A 22,500-nucleotide genomic window follows, 5' to 3' on the forward strand; every position below is an offset into this window, starting at 1 on the left:
TCTGTGTGTCAGATTGGACAGTGGGACTCTGTGTGTCAGATTGGACAGTGGGACTCTGTGTCAGATTGGACAGTGGGACTCTGTGTGTCAGATTGGACAGTGGGACTCTGTGTGTCAGATTGGACAGTGGGACTCTGTGTGTCATTTTGGACAGTGGGACTCTGTGTGTCAGATTGGACAGTGGGACTCTGTGTGTCAGATTGGACAGTGGGACTCTGTGTGTCATTTTGGACAGTGGGACTCTGTGTGTCAGATTGGACAGTGGGACTCTGTGTGTCAGATTGGACAGTGGGACTCTGTGTGTCAGATTGGACAGTGGGACTCTGTGTGTCATTTTGGACAGTGGGACTCTGTGTGTCAGATTGGACAGTGGGACTCTGTGTGTCAGATTGGACAGTGGGACTCTGTGTGTCATTTTGGACAGTGGGACTCTGTGTGTCAGATTGGACAGTGGGACTCTGTGTGTCAGATTGGACAGTGGGACTCTGTGTGTCAGATTGGACAGTGGGACTCTGTGTGTCAGATTGGACAGTGGGACTCTGTGTGTCAGATTGGACAGTGGGACTCTGTGTGTCAGATTGGACAGTGGGACTCTGTGTGTCAGATTGGACAGTGGGACTCTGTGTGTCAGATTGGACAGTGGGACTCTGTGTGTCAGATTGGACAGTGGGACTCTGTGTGTCAGATTGGACAGTGGGACTCTGTGTGTCAGATTGGACAGTGGGACTCTGTGTGTCAGATTGGACAGTGGGACTCTGTGTGTCAGATTGGACAGTGGGACTCTGTGTGTCAGATTGGACAGTGGGACTCTGTGTGTCAGATTGGACAGTGGGACTCTGTGTGTCAGATTGGACAGTGGGACTCTGTGTGTCATTTTGGACAGTGGGACTCTGTGTGTCAGATTGGACAGTGGGACTCTGTGTGTCAGGTTGGACAGTGGGACTCTGTGTGTCAGATTGGACAGTGGGACTCTGTGTGTCAGATTGGACAGTGGGACTCTGTGTGTTAGTTGTATTAGTGTATTGGTTGTATTAGTGTATAGGGTAAGGGCTGATAGCTCAGTTGGGAAATTACCCTGAATGAGATTAGACCTGAAGAATCAGGTGTCAGGAGGGAGAGAGAGGAAGGGAGAGGAGGGGAGAAGAGGGAGAGGGAGGGGAAGGAGAGAGTGGGAGGGAGAGAGAAGAGGGAGAGGGAGGGGAAGGAGAGAGCGGGAGGGAGAGAGAAGAGGGAGAGGGAGGGGAAGGAGAGAGCGGGAGGGAGAGAGTAGAGGGAGGGGAGGAGAGGGGGGGGAAGAGGGAGGAGGGGAGGAGAGGGAGGGGAAGGAGAGAGCGGGAGGGAGAGGGAGGGAGGGGAAGGAGAGAGCGGGAGGGAGAGAGAAGAGGGAGGGGAAGGAGAGAGCGGGAGGGAGAGAGAAGAGGGAGGGGAGGAGAGGGGGGAGAGAAGAGAGAGGGGAGGAGAGGGAGGGGAAGGAGAGAGCAGGAGGGAGAGAGAAGAGGGAGGGGAGGAGAAGGAGGGGAAGGAGAGGGAGGAGGAGAGGAGAGGGAGAGGGGGAGAGAAGAAGGAGGAGTGGAGGAGAGGGGGGAGAGAAGAGGGAGGAGGGGAGGAGAGGAAGGGGAAGGAGAGAGCGGGAGGGAGAGAGAAGAGGGAGGGGAGGAGAGGGGGGGGGAGAGAAGAGGGAGGAGGGGAGGAGAGGGAGGGGAAGGAGAGAGCGGGAGGGAGAGAGAAGAGGGAGGGGAGGAGAGGGAGTGGGGGGGTCTCATAGCAATTAGTCTGAATACTTATGTAAATAAGGTATTTTAGATTGTTTTTTATATATACATTTGCATTTAAATGTTTAAATAAACTGTATTCACTTTGTCATTATGGGATATTGTGTGTATATTGCTGAGGAAAATGTGTTATTTAATCCATTTTAGAATAAAGCTGTATTGTAACAAAATGTCTAATAGAGTTCCATGTGGTGGCATGTCTTGTGGGGTACAGGTGGGCGTCTGAGCTGTGTGCCAGTAGTTTAAACAGACAGCTCGGGTTCATTCAACAAGTCAATACCTCTCATACATACAAGCAGTGATGAAGTCAATCTCTCCTCCACTTTGAACCAGGAGAGATTGACATTCATATTATTATTGATGGTTGATATAGGAGAACCAGGAGAGATTGATATTCATATTATTATTGATGGTTGATATAGGAGAACCAGGAGAGATTGATATTCATATTATTATTGATGGTTGATAAACACATGGTTCATTTTTTGCTCCCCGTGTCCTTTTAAGGGCCAGCCGTGCCGCCCTGTTCAGAGTCAATAGCTCTGTATTTATTCTATATAATATTCCTAGGTCCTTCTTTGTGGCACCTGACCACACGACTGAACAGTGGTCCAGGTGCGATAAAACCAGGGCTTTTAGGACCTGCCTTGTTGATAGTGTTGTTAAGAAGGTAGAAACTAGAGTCTGTAGGACCTGCCTTGTTGATAGTGCTGTTAAGAAGGTAGAAACTAGGGTCTGTAGGACCTGCCTTGTTGATAGTGTTATTAGGAAGGTAGAAAATAGAGCCTGTAGGACCTGCCTTGTTGATAGAGTTGTTAAGAAGGCAGAGCAGTGCTTTATCATGGACATACTTCTCCCCATCTTAGCTACTGTTATGTCAATATGTTTTGACCATGACAGTTTACAATCCAGGTTCCCTCCAAGCAGTTTAGTTTCCTCAACTTGCTCAATTTCCACATTATTTATGACAATATTTAGTTGAGGATTAAGGTTTAGTGAATGTTTTGTCCCAAATACAATGCTTTTCGTTTTAGAAATATTTAAGATGAACTTATTCCTTGCCACCCATTCTGAAACTAACTGCTGATCTTTGTTGAGTGTTGCAGTCATTTCAGTCGCTGTAGTAGCTGACGTGTACAGTGTTGAGTCATCCTCATACATAGACACACTGGCTTTACTCAAAGCCAGTAGCATGTCATTAGTAAAGATTGAAAAATAATAAGGTGCTTAGACAGCTGCCCTGGGGAATTCCTGATTCTACCTGGATTATGCTGGATATGCTTCCATTCTAGAACACTCTCTGTGTTCTGTTAGACAGGTAACTCTTTATCCACAATATAGCAGGGGTGTAAAGCCATAACAAGTTTTTCTAGCATCAGACTATGATCGATAATGTGTGTTTGTCCCATATCAATATAAACTTCTCAAGGCTGCTCAATATTCAGCCCCCGGCTTGTCTATACTGCTTCCTTATTGACACACACGCACACGCACACGCACACGCACACACACACACACACACACACACACACACACACACACACACACACACACACACACACACACACACACACACACACACACACGCGCATGCACACGCACACACACACATATCCTTGTGGACATATCCTTGTAGGTAGCAACCACACTAATCTCCTCAATATTCAATATACAGAATATAGAGTACACAATCTCTCTGTCTCAATATACAGAATATACAGTACACAATCTCTCTGTCTCACTATTCAATATAGAGTACACAACCTCTCTGTCTCAATATACAGAGTATAGAGTACACAATCTCTCTGTCTCAATATACAGAATATAGAGTACACAATCTCTCTGTCTCATAAAGTGTCTGTGTGTGTGTTTGTTGTGTGTGTGTGTGTGTGTGTGTGTGTGTGTGTGTGTGTGTGTGTGTGTGTGTGTGTGTGTGTGTGTGTGTGTGTGTGTGTGTGTGTGTGTGTGTGTGTGTGTGTGTGTGTGTGTGTGTGTGTGTGTGTGTGTGTGTGTGTGTGTGTGTGTGTGTGTGTGTGTGTGTGTGTGTGTGTGTGTGTGTGTATTGATTGTTCCTGGTGTGTCAGAGCATCAGAGGATGGATGTCAACAACATGCAGAGACCAGATGAGAGGAAAGGGACTCATCAGCTTGTTTTGGCTGGACGTTGTTTGGACGTTGTATGGACGTTGTGTGTACGTTGTGCGTACGTTGTGCGTACGTTGTGTGGACGTTGTGCGTACGTTGTGTGGACGTTGTGTGGACGTTGTGTGTACGTTGTGTGGACGTTGTGTGAACGTTGTGCGTACGTTGTGTGGACGTTGTGTGTACGTTGTGTGGACGTTGTGTGTACGTTGTGTGTACGTTGTGTGGATGTTGTGTGGATGTTGTGTGTACGTTGTGTGTACATTGTGTGACATTGTGTGAACGTTGTGTGGACGTTGTGTGAACGTTGTGTGTACGTTGTGTGTACGTTGTGTAACGTTGTGCGTACGTTGTGCGGACGTTGTGTGGACGTTGTGTGGACGTTGTGTGGACGTTGTGTGTACGTTGTGTGGACGTTGTGTGGACGTTGTGTGGACGTTCTCCATGTGCTGAAATGATATTATGGAGAAACTGAAATCCCTGTCTGGTTTTATGTCTCTCCTACAGAGCCATGTCGTTGGACAATCAGCTGGTTGTCTTGTCGGCCAGGGCGGCTGATGCGGGGCGGTACTACGTACAGGCGGTCAACGGGCTGACCGGACAGAACCACACCTCTCCCTCTGTCTACCTCAGCATGGCTGGTAAGACAAGTCATGTCTACAACCTGTATATACACAGGTAGACTATACCTCCACGATACTGTCCTCTATACCTCCACTATACTGTCCTCTATACCTCCACTATACTGTCCTCTATACCTCCACTATACTGTCCTCTATACCTCCACTATACTGTCCTCTATACCTCCACTGTACTGTCCTCTATACCTCCACTATACTGTCCTCTATACCTCTACTATACTGTCCTCTATACCTCCACTATACTGTCCTCTATACCCTACTATACTGTCTTCTATACCTCCACTATACTGTCCTCTATACCTCCATTATACTGTCCTCTATACCTCTACTATACTGTCCTCTATACCTCCACTATACTGTCCTCTATACCTCCACTATACTGTCCTCTATACCTCTAATATACTGTCCTCTATACCTCCACTATACTGTGGAAGAGAGAGAGAGGAGGAGGAAGAGAGAGAGAGGAGGAGGAAGAGAGAGAGAGGAGGAGGAAGAGAGGAGGAGGACGGAGAGAGGAGGGGAGGAGAAAGAGAGAGAGAGGAGGAAGAGATAGAGAGGAGGAAGAGAGAGAGCAGAGGAGGAGGAAGAGAGAGAGAGGAGGAAGAGATAGAGAGGAGGAAGAGAGAGAGCAGAGGAGGAGGAAGAAGAGAGAGGAGGAGGAGAGAGAGATGAGGAAGAGAGAGAGAGAGGAGGAGAAGGAAGAAGAGAGAGGAGGAGGAGGAGGAGGAGGAAGAGAGAGAGAGGAGGAGGAATAGAGAGAGGAGGAGAAGGAAGAAGAGAGAGGAGGAGGAGGAGGAAGAGAGAGAGGAGGAGAAGGAAGAAGAGAGAGGAGGAGGAGGAGGAAGAGAGAGGAGGAGGAGGAGGAAGAGAGAGAGAGAAGGAGGAATAGAGAGAGGAGGAGAAGGAAGAAGAGAGAGGAGGAGGAGGAATGTGATGTGTCCCTTGTGTCTGTGTGGTGTTTTAATTAGACTCTCTTTATGGGGCTGTATGCTGTGGTTTACACTGTCACACACACTCACACACACGCTCACACACACACACGCTCACACACACACACACACACACACACACACACACACACACACACACACACACACACACACACACACACACACACACACACACACACACACACACACACACACACACACACACACACACACACACACACACACACACACACACACACACACACACACACACACACACACACACACACCTCCTCCACTAAAGTGGAACTGACAGCGTTTCAGCAACATCTTGTTAACATGTGTTGATCTACACCCCAGGAAGAATCTGACAGGCCACCACTTAGATATGGTCATTTTCACCTCTTAAATAAATCGACTGTATGGGAAGGATGTATATATAACGAGTTTGTGTAGATATAGAAACATAGAGCGCAAAAGAGTTTGTGTAGATATAGAAACATAGAGCTGGAAAGAGTTTGTGTAGATATAGAAACATAGAGCTGGAAAGAGTTTGTGTAGATATAGAAACATAGAGCTGGAAAGAGTTTGGATAAGAAACATAGAGCTGGAAAGAGTTTGTGTAGATATAGAAACATAGAGCTGGAAAGAGTTTGTGTAGATATAGAAACATAGAGCTGGAAAGAGTTTGTGTAGATATAGAAACATAGAGCGGGAAAGAGTTTGTGTAGATATAGAAACATAGAGCGGCAACATAGAGGGCCTGTCATCATTCACTATGAACTGGACTGTGTGTTTACAGAAACTATGAACTGAACTGTGTGTTTACAGACAGTAGGACCTGTCCGTCACTATGAACTGTGTGTTTACAGACAGTAGGACCTGTCCGTCACTATGAACTGTGTGTTTACAGACAGTAGGGCCTGTCATCATTCACTATGAACTGTGTGTTTACAGACAGTAGGACCTGTCATCATTCACTATGAACTGTGTGTTTACAGACAGTAGGACCTGTCATCATTCACTATGAACTGTGTGTTTACAGACAGTAGGACCTGTCATCATTCACTATGAACTGTGTGTTTACAGACAGTAGGACCTGTCCGTCACTATGAACTGTGTGTTTACAGACAGTAGGGCCTGTCATCATTCACTATGAACTGAACTGTGTGTTTACAGGCAGTAGGGCCTGTCATCATTCACTATGAACTGGACTGTGTGTTTACAGGCAGTAGGGCCTGTCATCATTCACTATGAACTGGACTGTGTGTTTACAGACAGTAGGACCTGTCATCATTCACTATGAACTGTGTGTTTACAGGCAGTAGGGCCTGTCATCATTCACTATGAACTGTGTGTTTACAGACACTATGAACTGGACTGTGTGTTTACAGACAGTAGGACCTGTCATCATTCACTATGAACTGGACTGTGTGTTTACAGACAGTAGGACCTGTCATCATTCACTATGAACTGTGTGTTTACAGGCAGTAGGACCTGTCATCATTCACTATGAACTGTGTGTTTACAGACAGTAGGACCTGTCATCATTCACTATGAACTGGACTGTGTGTTTACAGACACACAAAAGCCAAAAGCTCCACAATCCAAAGGATTTCTGTAACTATGGAAACGGTAGTCCTCTGACAGAACTTTACCGATATCAACTAATGCTATCCAGATCAACTAATGCTATCCAGATCAACTAATGCTATCTAGAGCAACTAATGCTATCCAGATCAACTAATGCTGCTATCCAGATCAACTAATGCTATCCAGATCAACTAATGCTATCCAGATCAACTAATGCTATCTAGAGCAACTAATGCTATCCAGATCAACTAATGCTATCCAGATCAACTAATGCTATCCAGATCAACTAATGCTATCTAGAGCAACTAATGCTATCCAGATCAACTAATGCTATCCAGAGCAACTAATGCTATCCAGATCAACTAATGCTAGCCAGAGCAACTAATGCTATCCAGATCAACTAATGCTAGCCGGAGCAACTAATGCTAGCCGGAGCAACTAATGCTAGCCAGATCAACTAATGCTAGCCAGAGCAACTAATGCTATCCAGAGCAACTAATGCTATCCAGAGCAACTAATGCTATCCAGAGCAACTAATGCTAGCCAGATCAACTAATGCTATCCAGAGCAACTAATGCTATCCAGAGCCAGATGAGATCAAATCTAACCAAGGAACATTAGATAAAACCCTTCAAAAAAAAAAACCGTTTTTCAGCCAGTTGGTCATTGAAATTGCACTGATAAACGATGGGGAAATTGTCCTCGACCTTCTGCAGCTCGCCTGCCAACGCATGTTCGTCCCAACCAAGCACCTCGAGCTGACTGGCTAAGGTTGTCTAGTCCTTCTGTAGCTCAGTTGGTAGAGCATGGCGCTTGTAACGCCAGGGTAGTGGGTTCGATCCCCGGGACCACCCATACGTAGAATGTATTCACACATGACTGTAAGTCTCTTTGGATAAAAGCGTCTGCTAAATGGCATATATTATTATTATTATTATTATAACACCTCCCTCTCTGACCATTTTACTCACCACAGCGGAGCTGATTAGGCTGCTTACACTTCATCTACTTGTTTTGCCGACGTTTACTAATCTATTGGTGAATTATATTAATTATGCAGTGAACTGCATCCATCTATTCTGCCAGCAATGCCTTAATGTACGTCATGGAACGTTGAGACAAATATAACCTTTTTTTTTTAAACCTCATATAGAGTTGATTTTGTAGCATAAACTGGGGATTGCATATTTTTCCTGATATTCTGATTGTCTGTTTGTTTCATATCTGATAAGTAGTTAAAATGTCAGTTCCATTTCAAAGAAGAAGCCTGAAGTTCATTGCTGTCTGTCAAAACTCCTCGTTTTTAAAATCTCCTCTCTCTCCTCTCTCTCTCTCTCTCTCTCTCTCTCTCCCACTCTCTCTCTCCCACTCTCTCTCTCCCACTCTCTCTCTCTCTCTCTCTCTCTCCCTCTGTCTCTCTCTCTCTCTCTCTCTCTCTCTCCCCATCTCCCTCTGTCCCCATCTCCTCTCTCTCTCTCTCTCTCTCTCTCTCTCTCTCTCTCTCTCTCTCTCTCTCTCTCTCTCTCTCTCTCTCTGTCTCTCTCTCTCCCCTCTCTCTACCTCTCTCTCTCTCTCTCTCTCTCTCTCTCTCTGTCTCTCTCTACCCCCTCTCTCTCTCTCTCTCTCTCTCTCTCTCTCTCTCTCTCTCCTCTCTCTTTACCCCCTCTCTCTACCTCTCTCTCTCTCTCTCTCTACCTCTCTCTCTGTCTCTCTCTCTCTACCTCTCAGAGACAGAGAGACAGAGAGACAGAGAGAGAGACACACAAACATTTTTTCAAGGAGTCCTACAAACCTGACTCAGTTACACCAGCTCTGTCAGGAGGAATGGGCCAAAATTCACCCAATCTATTGTGGGAAGCTTGTGGAAGGCTACCCGACACGTTTGACCCAAGTTAAACAATTTAAAGGCAATGATACCAAATACTAATTGAGTGTATGTAAACTTCTTACCCACTGGGAATGTGATGAAAGTATAAATAAAAGCTTAAATAAATCTTTCTCTCTACTATTATTCGGACATTTCACATTCTTAAAATAAAGTGGTGATCCTAACTAACCTAAAACAGGGAATGTTTTACTAGGATTAAATGTCAGGAATTGTGAAAAACTAAGTTGAAATGTATTTGGCTAAAGTGTATGTTAACTTCCAACTTCAACTGTACGTTTCCCATGCCAATAAAGGCTCTTAATTATTACTGTCCCACCTCTGGTCAGATTACAAATGAATCACTGGTTTCATTCATTCCAGCTGTGATCCTGATTAGAGGCGTGTGGGTTGCCTTGTTTCACTTTATATTATTTAGGAGGACGTAGAACAGTATTTTCAATCTCTCCTTCTCTCTGTAACGAGTCTCTGTGTAGTTCTATAATTGAAACCCTGGTGAACAGAAAGATGGAAGGAGGACTGACTCACGGACTGTGGCTGTTAGATGTTGGTGTGTGTGTGTGTGTGTGTGTGTGTGTGTGTGTGTGTGTGTGTGTGTGTGTGTGTGTGTGTGTGTGTGTGTGTGTCCATGCTTTTCCTTGTTAGAGAGCTTAGATCATGATGCAATAAAGGAGCAGAAGAATCTCTGTAAAATAAGGACAATCCTCTGTCTGTCTGTGTGTCTTTGTGTCTTTGTGTCTGTGTGTCTGTCTGTCTGTCTGTCTGTCTGTCTGTCTGTCTGTCTGTCTGTCTGTCTGTCTGTCTGTCTGTCTGTCTGTCTGTCTGTCTCTGTCTGTCTGTCTGTCTGTCTGTCTGTCTGTCTGTCTGTCTGTCTGTCTGTCTGTCCCCAGGCCCTTCTGGTGATGTAGAGGCTAACCCCTGCATGCCCCAGTACCACTCCCATTCCCCAGGCCCTGCAGCCCCCAGTACCACTCCCATTCCCCAGGCCCTGCAGCCCCCCAGCACCACTCCCATTCCCCAGGCCCTGCAGCCCCCAGCACCACTCCCATTCCCCAGGCCCTGCAGCCCCCAGTACCACTCCCATTCCCCAGGCCCTGCAGCCCCCAGCACCACTCCCATTCCCAAGGCCCTGCAGCCCCCAGCACCACTCCCATTCCCCAGGCCCTACAGCCCCCAGCACCACTCCCATTCCCTGCAGCCCCCAGTACCACTCCCATTCCTCAGGCCCTGCAGCCCCCAGTACCACTCCCATTCCCTGCAGCCCCCAGTACCACTCCCATTCCTCAGGCCCTGCAGCCCCCAGCACCACTCCCATTCCCCAGGCCCTACAGCCCCCAGCACCACTCCCATTCCCTGCAGCCCCCAGTACCACTCCCATTCCTCAGGCCCTGCAGCCCCCAGTACCACTCCCATTCCCCAGGCCCTGCAGCCCCCAGTACCACTCCCATTCCCCAGGCCCTGTAGCCCCCAGCACCACTCCCATTCCCCAGGCCCTGTAGCCCCCAGTACCACTCCCATTCCCCAGGCCCTGTAGCCCCCAGCACCACTCCCATTCCCCAGGCCCTGCAGCCCCCAGCACCACTCCCATTCCCCAGGCCCTGCAGCCCCAGCACCACTCCCATTCCCCAGGCCCTACAGCCCCCAGCACCACTCCCATTCCCTGCAGCCCCCAGTACCACTCCCATTCCTCAGGCCCTGCAGCCCCCAGTACCACTCCCATTCCCCAGGCCCTGCAGCCCCCAGTACCACTCCCATTCCCCAGGCCCTGTAGCCCCCAGCACCACTCCCATTCCCCAGGCCCTGTAGCCCCCAGTACCACTCCCATTCCCCAGGCCCTGTAGCCCCCAGCACCACTCCCATTCCCCAGGCCCTGCAGCCCCCAGCACCACTCCCATTCCCCAGGCCCTGCAGCCCCCAGCACCACTCCCATTCCCCAGGCCCTGCAGCCCCCAGCACCACTCCCACTCTCCAGGTCTACTACACCTGTTGTATTCAGCATTTCACTGTAAGGTCTACTACACCTGTTGTATTCAGCATTTCACTGTAAGGTCTACTACAACTGTTGTATTCAGCATTTCACTGTAAGGTCTACTACACCTGTTGTATTCAGCAGGGCCTGGAGAGTGGGAGATATCGGCACACATGACAAATAAACTTTGATCTGATTTGTTAAGTTTGTTTTATTCACTGCTTTAGCACTCTGCCGTCCCGGATGTCCAATTGTATCTAATCCTGGCTCAGGAAGGCCACCAAAAATCATGACATTTCCATCCCCAACTACAACATTTTCTGACAAGATAGAACTTCCAAAGGGGCGGAGTTGCAATCTACTGCAGAGATAGCCTGCGGAGTTCTGTCACACTATTCAGGTCTGCGCCCAAACAATTAGAGCTTCTACTTTTAAAAATCCATGTTTTCAGAAACAAGTCTCTCAGATATACACACCGTTGTCGCTTGTTACTGATCCCCCCTCAGCCCCCAGCTGTGCTCTGGACACCATATGTGAACTGATTGCCCCCCCATCTATCTTCGAGCTCGTGCTGCTAGGCGACCTAAACTGGAACATGCTTAACACCCCAGCCATCCTACAATCTAAACTTGATGCCCTCTATCTCACACAAATGATCAATGAACCTACCAGGTACCTCCCCAAAGCCTTAAACACGGGCACCCTCATAGATATCATCTTAACCAACCTGCCCTCCAAATACACCTCTGCTGTCTTCAACCAGGATCTCAGCGATTGCTTGCGTCCGTAATGGGTCTGCGGTCAAACGACCTCATCACAGTCAAACGCTCCCTAAAACACTTCAGCATGCAGGCCTTTCTAATCAACCTGGCCCGGGTATCCTGGAAGGATATTGACCTCATTCCATCAGTAGAAGATGCCTGGTTATTCTTTAAAAGTGCTTTCCTCACAATCTTAAATAAGCCCCATTCAAAAAATATAGAACCAGGAACAGATATAGCCCGTTATTCACTCCAGACTTGACTGCCCTTGACCAGCACAACAACATCCTGTGGCATTCTGCATTAGCATCGAACAGCCCCCGTGATATGCAGCTGTTCAGGGAAGCTAGAAACCATTATACACAGGCAGTTAGAAAAGCCAAGGTTAGCTTTTCAGTGTTCTGGAACACTGTAAAGTCCATGGAGAATAAGAACACCTCCTCCCTGCTGCCCACTGCACTGAAGATAGGAAACACTGTCACCACTGATAAATCCACCATAATTGAGAATTTCAATAAGCATTTTTCGATGCTGGCATGAGCATCGAATAGCCCCCGTGATATGCAACTTTTCAGGGAAGTTAGGAACCAATATACACAGGCAGTTAGGAAAGCAAAGGCTAGCTTTTTCAAACAGAAATGTGCATCCTGCAGCACAAACTCCAAAAAGTTCTGGGACACTGTAAAGTCCATGGAGAATAAGAGCACCTTCTCCCAGCTGCCCACTGCACTGAGGCTAGGAAACACTGTCACCACCGATAAATCCAAGATAATTGAGAATTTCAATAAGCATTTTTCTACTGCTGGCCATGCTTTCCACCAGGCCACCCCTACCCTGGTCAATAGCACTGCACCCCCCACAACAACTCGCCCAAGCCTCCCCCATTTCTCCTTCTCCCAAATCCAGACAATCTGGACCCTCTCTTTCTAAAATTATCCACCGAAATTGTTGCTACCCCTATTACTAGCCTGTTCACCCTCTCTTTCATATCGTCTGAGATCCTCAAAGATTGGAAAGCTGCCACGGTCATCCCCCTCTTCAAAGGGGGAGACACTCTAGACCCAAACTGCTACAGACCTATATCTATACTACCCTGCCTTTCTAAAGTCTTCGAAAGCCAAGTTAAAAACTTCTTGGCGCACCCATCCCGATAGCGGGATCATTCAACATCCACTGAATTGCAGAGCGCCAATTTCAAATTAAATGACTACAAATATTACATTTTCATGAAATCACAAGTGCAATATACCAAAACACAACTTAGCTTCTTGTTAATATACCTGGCGTGTCAGATTTCAAAAAAGCTTTACAGCTAAAGCAAACCAAGCTTTTATGTGAGGACATCTCTCTCAGAAGAAAAAACATTACAAACAGCTAGCAGCAAAATAGATTCGTCACGAAAGTCAGAAAAGCAATAAAATGAATCGCTTACCTTTGATGATCTTCGGATGTTTGCACTCACGAGACTCCCAGTTACAATAAATGTTCCTTTTGTTCGATAAAGATGTTTTTTTTATCCAAAAACCTCGATTTGGTTGGAGAGTTTTGTTTAGTAGTCCACAGGCTCGTGCATGTCACGACGGGCAGACAAAAATTCCAAATAGTATCCGTAAAGTTTGTAGAAACATGTCAAAAGTTTTTATAATCAATCCTCAGGTTGTTTTTACAATAAATAATCGATAATATTTAAACAGGACGGTAGCTTTTTCAATAGGAGCGAGAGAGAAAACGTCTGCTCCAAGCTGCTCGCGCAAAACTCTGGGGACAGTGGCTGACACGATGTGATCATTCTGTCACGCCCTGGTCGAAGTATTTTGTGTTTATCTTCATTTATTTGGTCAGGCCAGGGTGTGGCATGGGGTTTTGTATGTGGCATGTATGTATTGGGATTGTAGTTTAGTGGGGTGTTCTAGTTAAGTCTATGGCTGTCTGAAGTGGTTCTCAATCAGAGGCAGGTGTTTATCGTTGTCTCTGATTGGGAACCATATTTAGGCAGCCATATTCTTTGTGTGTTTCGTGGGTGATTGTCCTTAGTGTCGTTGTTCCTGTCTCTGTGTTAATTTGCACAAGATTAGGCTGTTTCGGTTTTCGTTACGTTCTTTGTTTTGTAGTGTTTATAATTGATTCGTGTTTTACGTGTGTTTATTAAACATGGATCGAAATCTACACGCTGCATTTTGGTCCGACTCTCCTTCACCACAAGAGAACCGTTACACATTCTCGCTCATTTTTCAGAATAAAAGCCTGAAACTATATCTAAAGACTGTTCACACCTTGTGGAAGCTATAGGGAAAGGAATAGGGAAAGGAATTGATAATGTTTTAAATGAAGGATAGATTTGCAATGAAACAGAGAGGTTTCAAAATAAGAGGCACATTCCTGGTTGGATTTTCCTCAGGTTTTCGCCTGCAGTATCAGTTCAGTTATACTCACAGACAATATTTTGATGGTTTTGGAAACTTTAGAGTGTTTTCTATCCTAATCTGCCAATTATATTCATATTCTAGCTTCTGGGCCTGAGAAATAGGCAGTTTCATTTGGGCATGTTTTTCATCGAAACATCAAAATACTGCCCCATAGTCCCAGGAAGTTAATAAACAGACCATTTGGAATCCCACCGTACCTTCGCTACTATGCAATCTGGTTTCCGAACTGGGTGCACCTCAGCCACAAGGTCCTAAACGATATCTTAACCGCCATCGATAATAGACAATACTGTGCAGCTTTACTCATAGACCTGGCCAAGGCTTTCAACCAATCACCACATTCTTATCGGCAGACTCAACAGCCTTGGTTTCTCAAATGATTGCCTCGCCTGGTTCACCAACTACTTCTCAGACAGAGTTCAGTGTGTCAAATCAGAGGGCCTGTCGTCCAGACCTCTGGCAGTCTCTATAGGGGTGCCACAGGGTTAAATTCTTGGGCCGACTCTTTTCTCTGTATCTATCAACATATATATATATATATATATACATTTACATTACATTTAAGTCATTTAGCAGACGCTCTTATCCAGAGCGACTTACAAATTGGTGCATTCACCTTATGACATCCAGTATATATATATATATTTTCTTCATTGATATCACTCTTGCTGCGGGTGATTCCCTGATCCACCTTTACGCAGACGACACCATTCTGTATACTTCTGGCCCTTCTTTGGACACTGTGTTAACTAACCTCCAGTCAAGCTGCTCTTAAATACAAGTAAAACTAAATTCATGATTTTCAACCAATCGCTGCCTGCACCTGCCCGCCCGCCCAGCATCACTACTCTGGACGCACAACTACAAATACCTGGGTGTCTGGTTAGACTGTAAACTCTCCTTCCAGACTCACATTAAGCATCTCAAATCCAAAACTAAATCTAGAATTGGCTTCCTATTTTGCAACAAAGCATCCTTCACTCATGCTGCCAAACATACCCTCGTAAAACTGACCGTCTTACCGATCCTCGACTTCGGCGATGTAATTTACAAAATAGCCTCCAACACTTGACTCAGCAAATTAGATGCAGTCTATCACAGTTCCATCCATTTTGTCACCAAAGCCCCATACACTACCCACCACCTGTATGCTCTCGTTGACTGGCCCTCACTTCATATTCGTCGCCAAACCCACTGGCTCAGTAAGTCTCTGCTAGGTAAAACCCTGGCTTATCTCAGCTCACCTGTCACCATAGCAACACCCACCCGTAGCACGCGCTCCAGCAGGTATATTTCACTTGTCACCCCCAAAAGCCAATTTCTCCTTTGGCCGCCTTTCCTTCCAGTTCTCTGCTGCCAATGACTGGAACAAATGACAAAAAGCACTGAAGCAGATATACACACTGCATATATACACACTGCAGATATACACACTGTCAGATATACACACTGTCAGATATACACACTACAGATATACACACTGTCAGATATACACACTGCAGATATACACACTGTCAGATATACACACTGTCAGATATACACACTACAGATATACACACTGCATATATACACACTACAGATATACACACTGTCAGATATACACACTGCATATATACACACTGCAGATATACACACTGTCAGATATACACACTGTCAGATATACACACTGACAGATATACACACTGCAGATATACACACTGTCAGATATACACACTGCATATATACACACTGTCAGATATACACACTGACAGATATACACACTGTCAGATATACACACTGACAGATATACACACTGTCAGATATACACACTGCAGATATACACACTGCATATATATACACTGTCAGATATACACACTACAGATATACACACTGACAGATATACACACTGTCAGATATACACACTGCAGATATACACACTGCAGATATACACACTGTCAGATATACACACTGCATATATGCACACTGCAGATATACACACTGCATATATACACACTGCATATATGCACACTGCAGATATACACACTGCATATATACACACTGCATATATACACACTGTCAGATATACACACTGTCAGATATACACACTGCAGATATACACACTGTCAGATATACACACTGTCAGATATACACACTGCAGATATACACACTGTCAGATATACACACTGCAGATATACACACTGCAGATATATACACTGCAGATATACACACTGTCAGATATACACACTGACAGATATACACACTACAGATATACACACTGTCAGATATACACACTGCATATATACACACTGCAGATATACACACTGTCAGATATACACACTGCAGATATACACACTGTCAGATATACACACTGCATATATACACACTGCAGATATACACACTGTCAGATATACACACTGTCAGATATACACACTGCATATATACACACTGCAGATATACACACTGTCAGATATACACACTGACAGATATACACACTGCAGATATACACACTGTCAGATATACACACTGCAGATATACACACTACAGATATACACACTGCAGATATACACACTGTCAGATATACACACTGTCAGATATACACACTACAGATATACATACTGTCAGATATACACACTGTCAGATATACACACTGCAGATATACACACTGTCAGATACACACTGCAGATACACACTGCAGATACACACTGCTGATATACACACTGTCAGATATACACACTGTCAGATACACACTGCAGATACACACTGCTGATACACACTGCTGATATACACACTGTCAGATATACACACTGTCAGATACACACTGCAGATACACACTGCAGATACACACACTGCAGATATACACACTACAGATATATACACTGTCAGATACACTGCAGATACACACTGCTGATATACACACTGTCAGAAGACGCCTGTCTTTTTCTTTCTCTTTAAGCTCTAAAGCTGTTCTGTCTTTTCAGTCAGACTCACTGGAGGCTTGGAACAGTTGACAACATCAGAGTCCACCCACACACACTCTCTTTATCTGTACACATACACACACATTACAAAGACACATACACACACATTACAAAGACACAGACACACTCTCTTTATCTGTACACATACACACACATTACAAAGACACACAGACACACACTCTCTTTATCTGTACACACACACACACATTACAAACAAGAGAGTAAAAGCTTTGCTGTGTTTTCTCAAAGAGGGAAATAGAAGGGAAGAGAGATGATAGATTAATTTAGTGAGAGAGAGAGAGACGGAGAGACAGACAGACAGACAGACAGACAGACAGACAGACAGACAGACAGACAGACAGACAGACAGACAGACAGACAGACAGACAGACAGACAGACAGACAGACAGACAGACAGACAGACAGACAGACAGACAGACAGACAGACAGACAGACTCAGAGACTCTCTCTGTGATGGACTGGTTTTTATATCTCTCTGTGATGGTCTGGTTTATATATCTCTCTGTGATGAACTGGTTTATATATCTCTCTGTGATGGTCTGGTTTATATATCTCTCTGTGATGGTCTGGTTTATATATCTCTCTGTGATGAACTGGTTTATATATCTCTCTGTGATGAACTGGTTTATATATCTCTCTGTGATGAACTGGTTTATATATCTCTCTGTGATGAACTGGTTTATATATCTCTCTGTGATGAACTGGTTTATGTATCTATCTGTGATGGACTGGTTTATATATCTCTCTGTGATGAACTGGTTTATATATCTCTCTGTGATGGACTGGTTTGTATATCTCTCTGTGATGGACTGGTTTTTATATCTCTCTGTGATGGTCTGGTTTATATATCTCTCTGTGATGGACTGGTTTATATTTCTCTCTGTGATGGACTGGTTTATATTTATCTCTCTGTGATGGTCTGGTTTATATATCTCTCTGTGATGGTCTGGTTTATATATCTCTCTGTGATGAACTGGTTTATATATCTCTCTGTGATGAACTGGTTTATATATCTCTCTGTGATGAACTGGTTTATATATCTCTCTGTGATGAACTGGTTTATATATCTCTCTGTGATGAACTGGTTTATATATCTCTCTGTGATGAACTGGTTTATATATCTCTCTGTGATGGTCTGGTTTATATATCTCTCTGTGATGGTCTGGTTTGTATATATCTCTGTGATGGTCTGGTTTATATATCTCTCTGTGATGGTCTGGTTTGTATATATCTCTATATTGGATGGACTCAGGAACTGGTTACTAAATCTCTCCAACACAACCAGTTGTGAAAAGTCCCTCAGCATATCGGTAGTTGGTGTCACAACATACCCGACCATACCTCAGCATACCGTACCATACCTCAGCATACCGTACCATACCTCAGCATACCCGACCATACCTCAGCATACCATACCATACCTCAGCCTACCGTACCATACCTCAGCATACCGTACCATACCTCAGCATTCCGTACCATACCTCAGCATACCGTACCATACCTCAGCCTACCGTACCATACCTCAGCATACCGTACCATACCTCAGCATACCAGTAGTTGGTGTCACAACATACCGTACCATACGTCAGCATACCGTACCATACCTCAGCATACCGTACCATACCTCAGCATACCAGTAGTTGGTGTCACAACACACCGTACCATACCTCAGCATACCCGACCATACCTCAGCATACCATACCATACCTCAGCATAACGTACCATACCTCAGCCTACCGTACCATACCTCAGCATACCGTATCATACCTCAGCATACCAGTAGTTGGTGTCACAACATACCGTACCATACCTCAGCCTACCGTACCATACCTCAGCCTACCGTACCATACCTCAGCATACCGTACCATACCTCAGCCTACCGTACCATACCTCAGCATACCGTACCATACCTCAGCATACCGTACCATACCTCAGCATACCAGTAGTTGGTGTCACAGCATACCGTACCATACCTCAGCATACCGTACCATACCTCAGCATACCGTACCATACCTCAGCATACCAGTAGTTGGTGTCACAACATACCGTACCATACCTCAGCATACCGTACCATACCTCAGCCTACCGTACCATACCTCAGCATACCGTACCATACCTCAGCATACCGTACCATACCTCAGCATACCGTACCATACCTCAGCACACCGTACCATACCTCAGCATACCGTACCATACCTCAGCATACCGTACCATACCTCAGCATACCGTACCATACCTCAGCATACCAGTAGTTGGTGTCACAACATACCGTACCATACCTCAGCTTACCGTACCATACCTCAGCATACCGTACCATACCTCAGCCTACCGTACCATACCTCAGCATACCGTACCATACCTCAGCATACCAGTAGTTGGTGTCACAACATACCGTACCATACCTCAGCATACCGTACCATACCTCAGCATACCGTACCATACCTCAGCATACCAGTAGTTGGTGTCACAACATACCGTACCATACCTCAGCCTACCGTACCATACCTCAGCATACCGTACCATACCTCAGCCTACCGTACCATACCTCAGCATACCGTACCATACCTCAGCCTACCGTACCATACCTCAGCATACCGTACCATACCTCAGCCTACCGTACCATACCTCAGCATACCGTACCATACCTCAGCCTACCGTACCATACCTCAGCATACCGTACCATACCTCAGCATACCGGTAGTTGGTGTCACAAGGTGCATAAATGACTAGAACACTGTCTTTGGTGACTGAAGTTTTAATAGGGAGGGAAGGAGGGAGGGAGAGAGGGAGAGGAGGGAGAGAGATTTAAGAAGGGATGGAGAGAGAGGGAGGTTTAGGGAGGGGGGGAGAGGAGGGAGAGAGAGATTTAAGAAGGGATGGAGAGAGAGGGAGGTTTAGGGAGGGGGGGAGAGGAGGAGGGAGAGATTTAAAAGGGATGTAGAGAGAGAGGGATGGGAGGGGGAGGGGAGGAGGGAGAGATTTAAGAAGGGATGGAGAGAGAGAGGGATGGGAGGGGGAGGGGAGGAGGGAGAGATTTAAGAAGGGATGGAGAGAGAGGGAGGGACGGGACGGGGGGATTTAAGAAGGGATGGAGAGAGAGGGAGGAATGGGAGGGGACGGGAGGGGGGGGTTTAAGAAGGGATGGAGAGGGAGGGATGGGAGGGGGGGGGTTTACCGAACAGGCTAGTGGACTACGGCATATTTCTGCATATTTGAAATGGTGGCAAATTGCGTCCTTTTTTTGTTCACTGGGGGCAATGAGCACCTTTTACCATCTAGTATGCTGGTAAGGATGAACTACAGCAGACTGCTCTGTTTAACCCAACACCTTTTACCATCTAGTATGCTGGTAAGGATGAACTACAGCAGACTGCTCTGTTTAACCCAACACCTGTTACCATCTAGTATGCTGGTAAGGATGAACTACAGCAGACTGCTCTGTTTAACCCAACACCTGTTACCATCTATTATGCTGGTAAGGATGAACTACAGCAGACTGCTCTGTTTAACCCAGCACCTGTTACCATCTAGTATGCTGGTAAGGATGACAGGTTCTGCTGTAGTTCTGTTGTGGTTCTGCTGTAGTTCTGCTGTAGTTCTGCTGTGGTTCTGCTGTAGTTCTGCTGTAGTTCTGCTGTAGTTCTGCTGTAGTTCTGCTGTGGTTCTGCTGTAGTTCAGCTGTAGTTCTGCTGTGGTTCTGCTGTGGTTCTGCTGTAGTTCTGCTGTAGTTCTGCTGTAGTTCTGCTGTGGTTCTGCTGTAGTTCTGCTGTAGTTCTGCTGTGGTTCTGCTGTGGTTCTGCTGTAGTTCTGCTGTGGTTCTGCTGTGGTTCTGCTGTAGTTCTGCTGTGGTTCTGCTGTAGTTCTGCTGTGGTTCTGCTGTAGTTCTGCTGTGGTTTCCACAAACAAATGGCCTTGCAACAGTAACTGGAACAGACTATTTGTTGTTGACAATTTAATGGACAAGGAAAGTACACAGGCCCAGATCTCCTCTTCAATACTACTGGATGTGACTCAGTAGTTGCTTGTGTTGATTGTTGACTCCTGACTCTGATAGGTGCTGCTAGAGTCATTTTCCTTCATATTGTTGTTGTTGTTTTTATAGTTGAGGGGTTTTACCTCTCATCTCCAAAGATGTATTTATTACATGCTAGTTAGTTCTGCACTAGTTCTCTCTCTCTCTTCTCTGTCTGCCTCACTATCACTCAGTCCATCTATCTGTCTTTTCTCTTTCTGTCTCTCCTCTCTCTCTCTCTCTCTCTCTCTCTCTCTCTCTCTCTCTCTCTCTCTCTCTCTCTCTCTCTCTCTCTCTCTCTCTCTCTCTCTCTCTCTCTCTCTCTCTCTCTCTCTCTCTCTCTCTCTCTCTCTCTCTCTCTCTCTCTCTCTCTCTCTCTCTCTCTCTCTCTCTCTCTCTCTCTCTCTCTCTCTCTCTCTCTCTCTCTCTCTCTCTCTCTGTGTGTGTGTGTGTGTCTCTGTCTCTGTCTCTGTCTCTCTCTCTCTGTCTCTGTGTCTCTCTCTCTCTGTCTCTCTATAATCCATTTATACATTCTGTTGTTTGTCTCTTTTTTGACTGAAGCTGAACATGTGAATTAACACACGATACATTCTGCTCCGAAACAAAGTTTATAACGTGTGTGTGTGTGTGTGTGTGTGTGTGTGTGTGTGTGTGTGTGTGTGTGTGTGTGTGTGTGTGTGTGTGTGTGTGTGTGTGTGTGTGTGTGTGTGTGTGTGTGTGTGTCTCCAACGTGTGTGTGTGTGTGTGTGTTTGTTTGCTCTCCAACGTGTGTGTGTGTGTGTGTGTGTGTGTGTGTGTGTGTGTGTGTGTGTGTGTGTGTGTGTGTGTGTGTGTGTGTGTGTGTGTGTGTGTGTGTGTGTGTGTGTGTGTGTGTGTGTGTGTGTGCCAACTTGCAAGTTCAGTACAACACGGGTGGAATTCCCTTCCTCCTCTCTCTTCCTCCTCTCCCTCTCTCCTTCTCTTCCTCCTCTCTCTTCCTCCTCTCTCTCTCCTTCTCTTCCTCCTCTCCCTCTCTCCTCTCTCCCTCCTCTCTCTCTCTTCCTCCTCTCTCTCTCTTTCTCCTCTCTCTTCCTCCTCTCTCTTCCTTCTCTCTCTCCTCTCTCTTCCTCCTCTCCCTCTCCCTCTCTCCTTCTCTGCCTCCTCTCCCTCTCTCCTTCTCTTCCTCCTCTCCCTCTCTCCTCTCTTCCTCCTCTCCCTCTCTCCTTCTCTTCCTCCTCTCCCTCTCTCCTTCTCTTCCTCCTCTCCCTCTTCCTTCTCTTCCTCCTCTCCCTCTCTCCTTCTCTTCCTCCTCTCCCTCTCTCCTTCTCTTCCTCCTCTCCCTCTCTCCTTCTCTTCCTCTCCCTCTCTCCTTCTCCCTCCTCTCCCTCTCTTCTCTCCCTCCTCCTCTCCCTTC

The 22,500-nt window shown here is 45.9% G+C and overlaps 1 protein-coding gene across 1 annotated transcript in view; it reads left to right on the top strand.

Moving 5' to 3' along the window:
* LOC124018705 (protein sidekick-1-like) overlaps window positions 1-22,500 on the top strand; it is a gene marked incomplete at its 5' end in the record, with an annotated part of 213,631 nt that overhangs the window by 33,511 nt on the left and 157,620 nt on the right. The window contains one exon of the mRNA XM_046334058.1: window positions 4,421-4,554. Within this exon, the coding sequence (XP_046190014.1) occupies window positions 4,421-4,554 (134 nt within the window). The remainder of the gene's footprint in view (window positions 1-4,420; window positions 4,555-22,500) is intronic.

Source organism: Oncorhynchus gorbuscha, unplaced genomic scaffold (assembly GCF_021184085.1).
Source record: "Oncorhynchus gorbuscha isolate QuinsamMale2020 ecotype Even-year unplaced genomic scaffold, OgorEven_v1.0 Un_scaffold_564, whole genome shotgun sequence".
Lineage (NCBI taxonomy): Eukaryota > Metazoa > Chordata > Actinopteri > Salmoniformes > Salmonidae > Oncorhynchus > Oncorhynchus gorbuscha.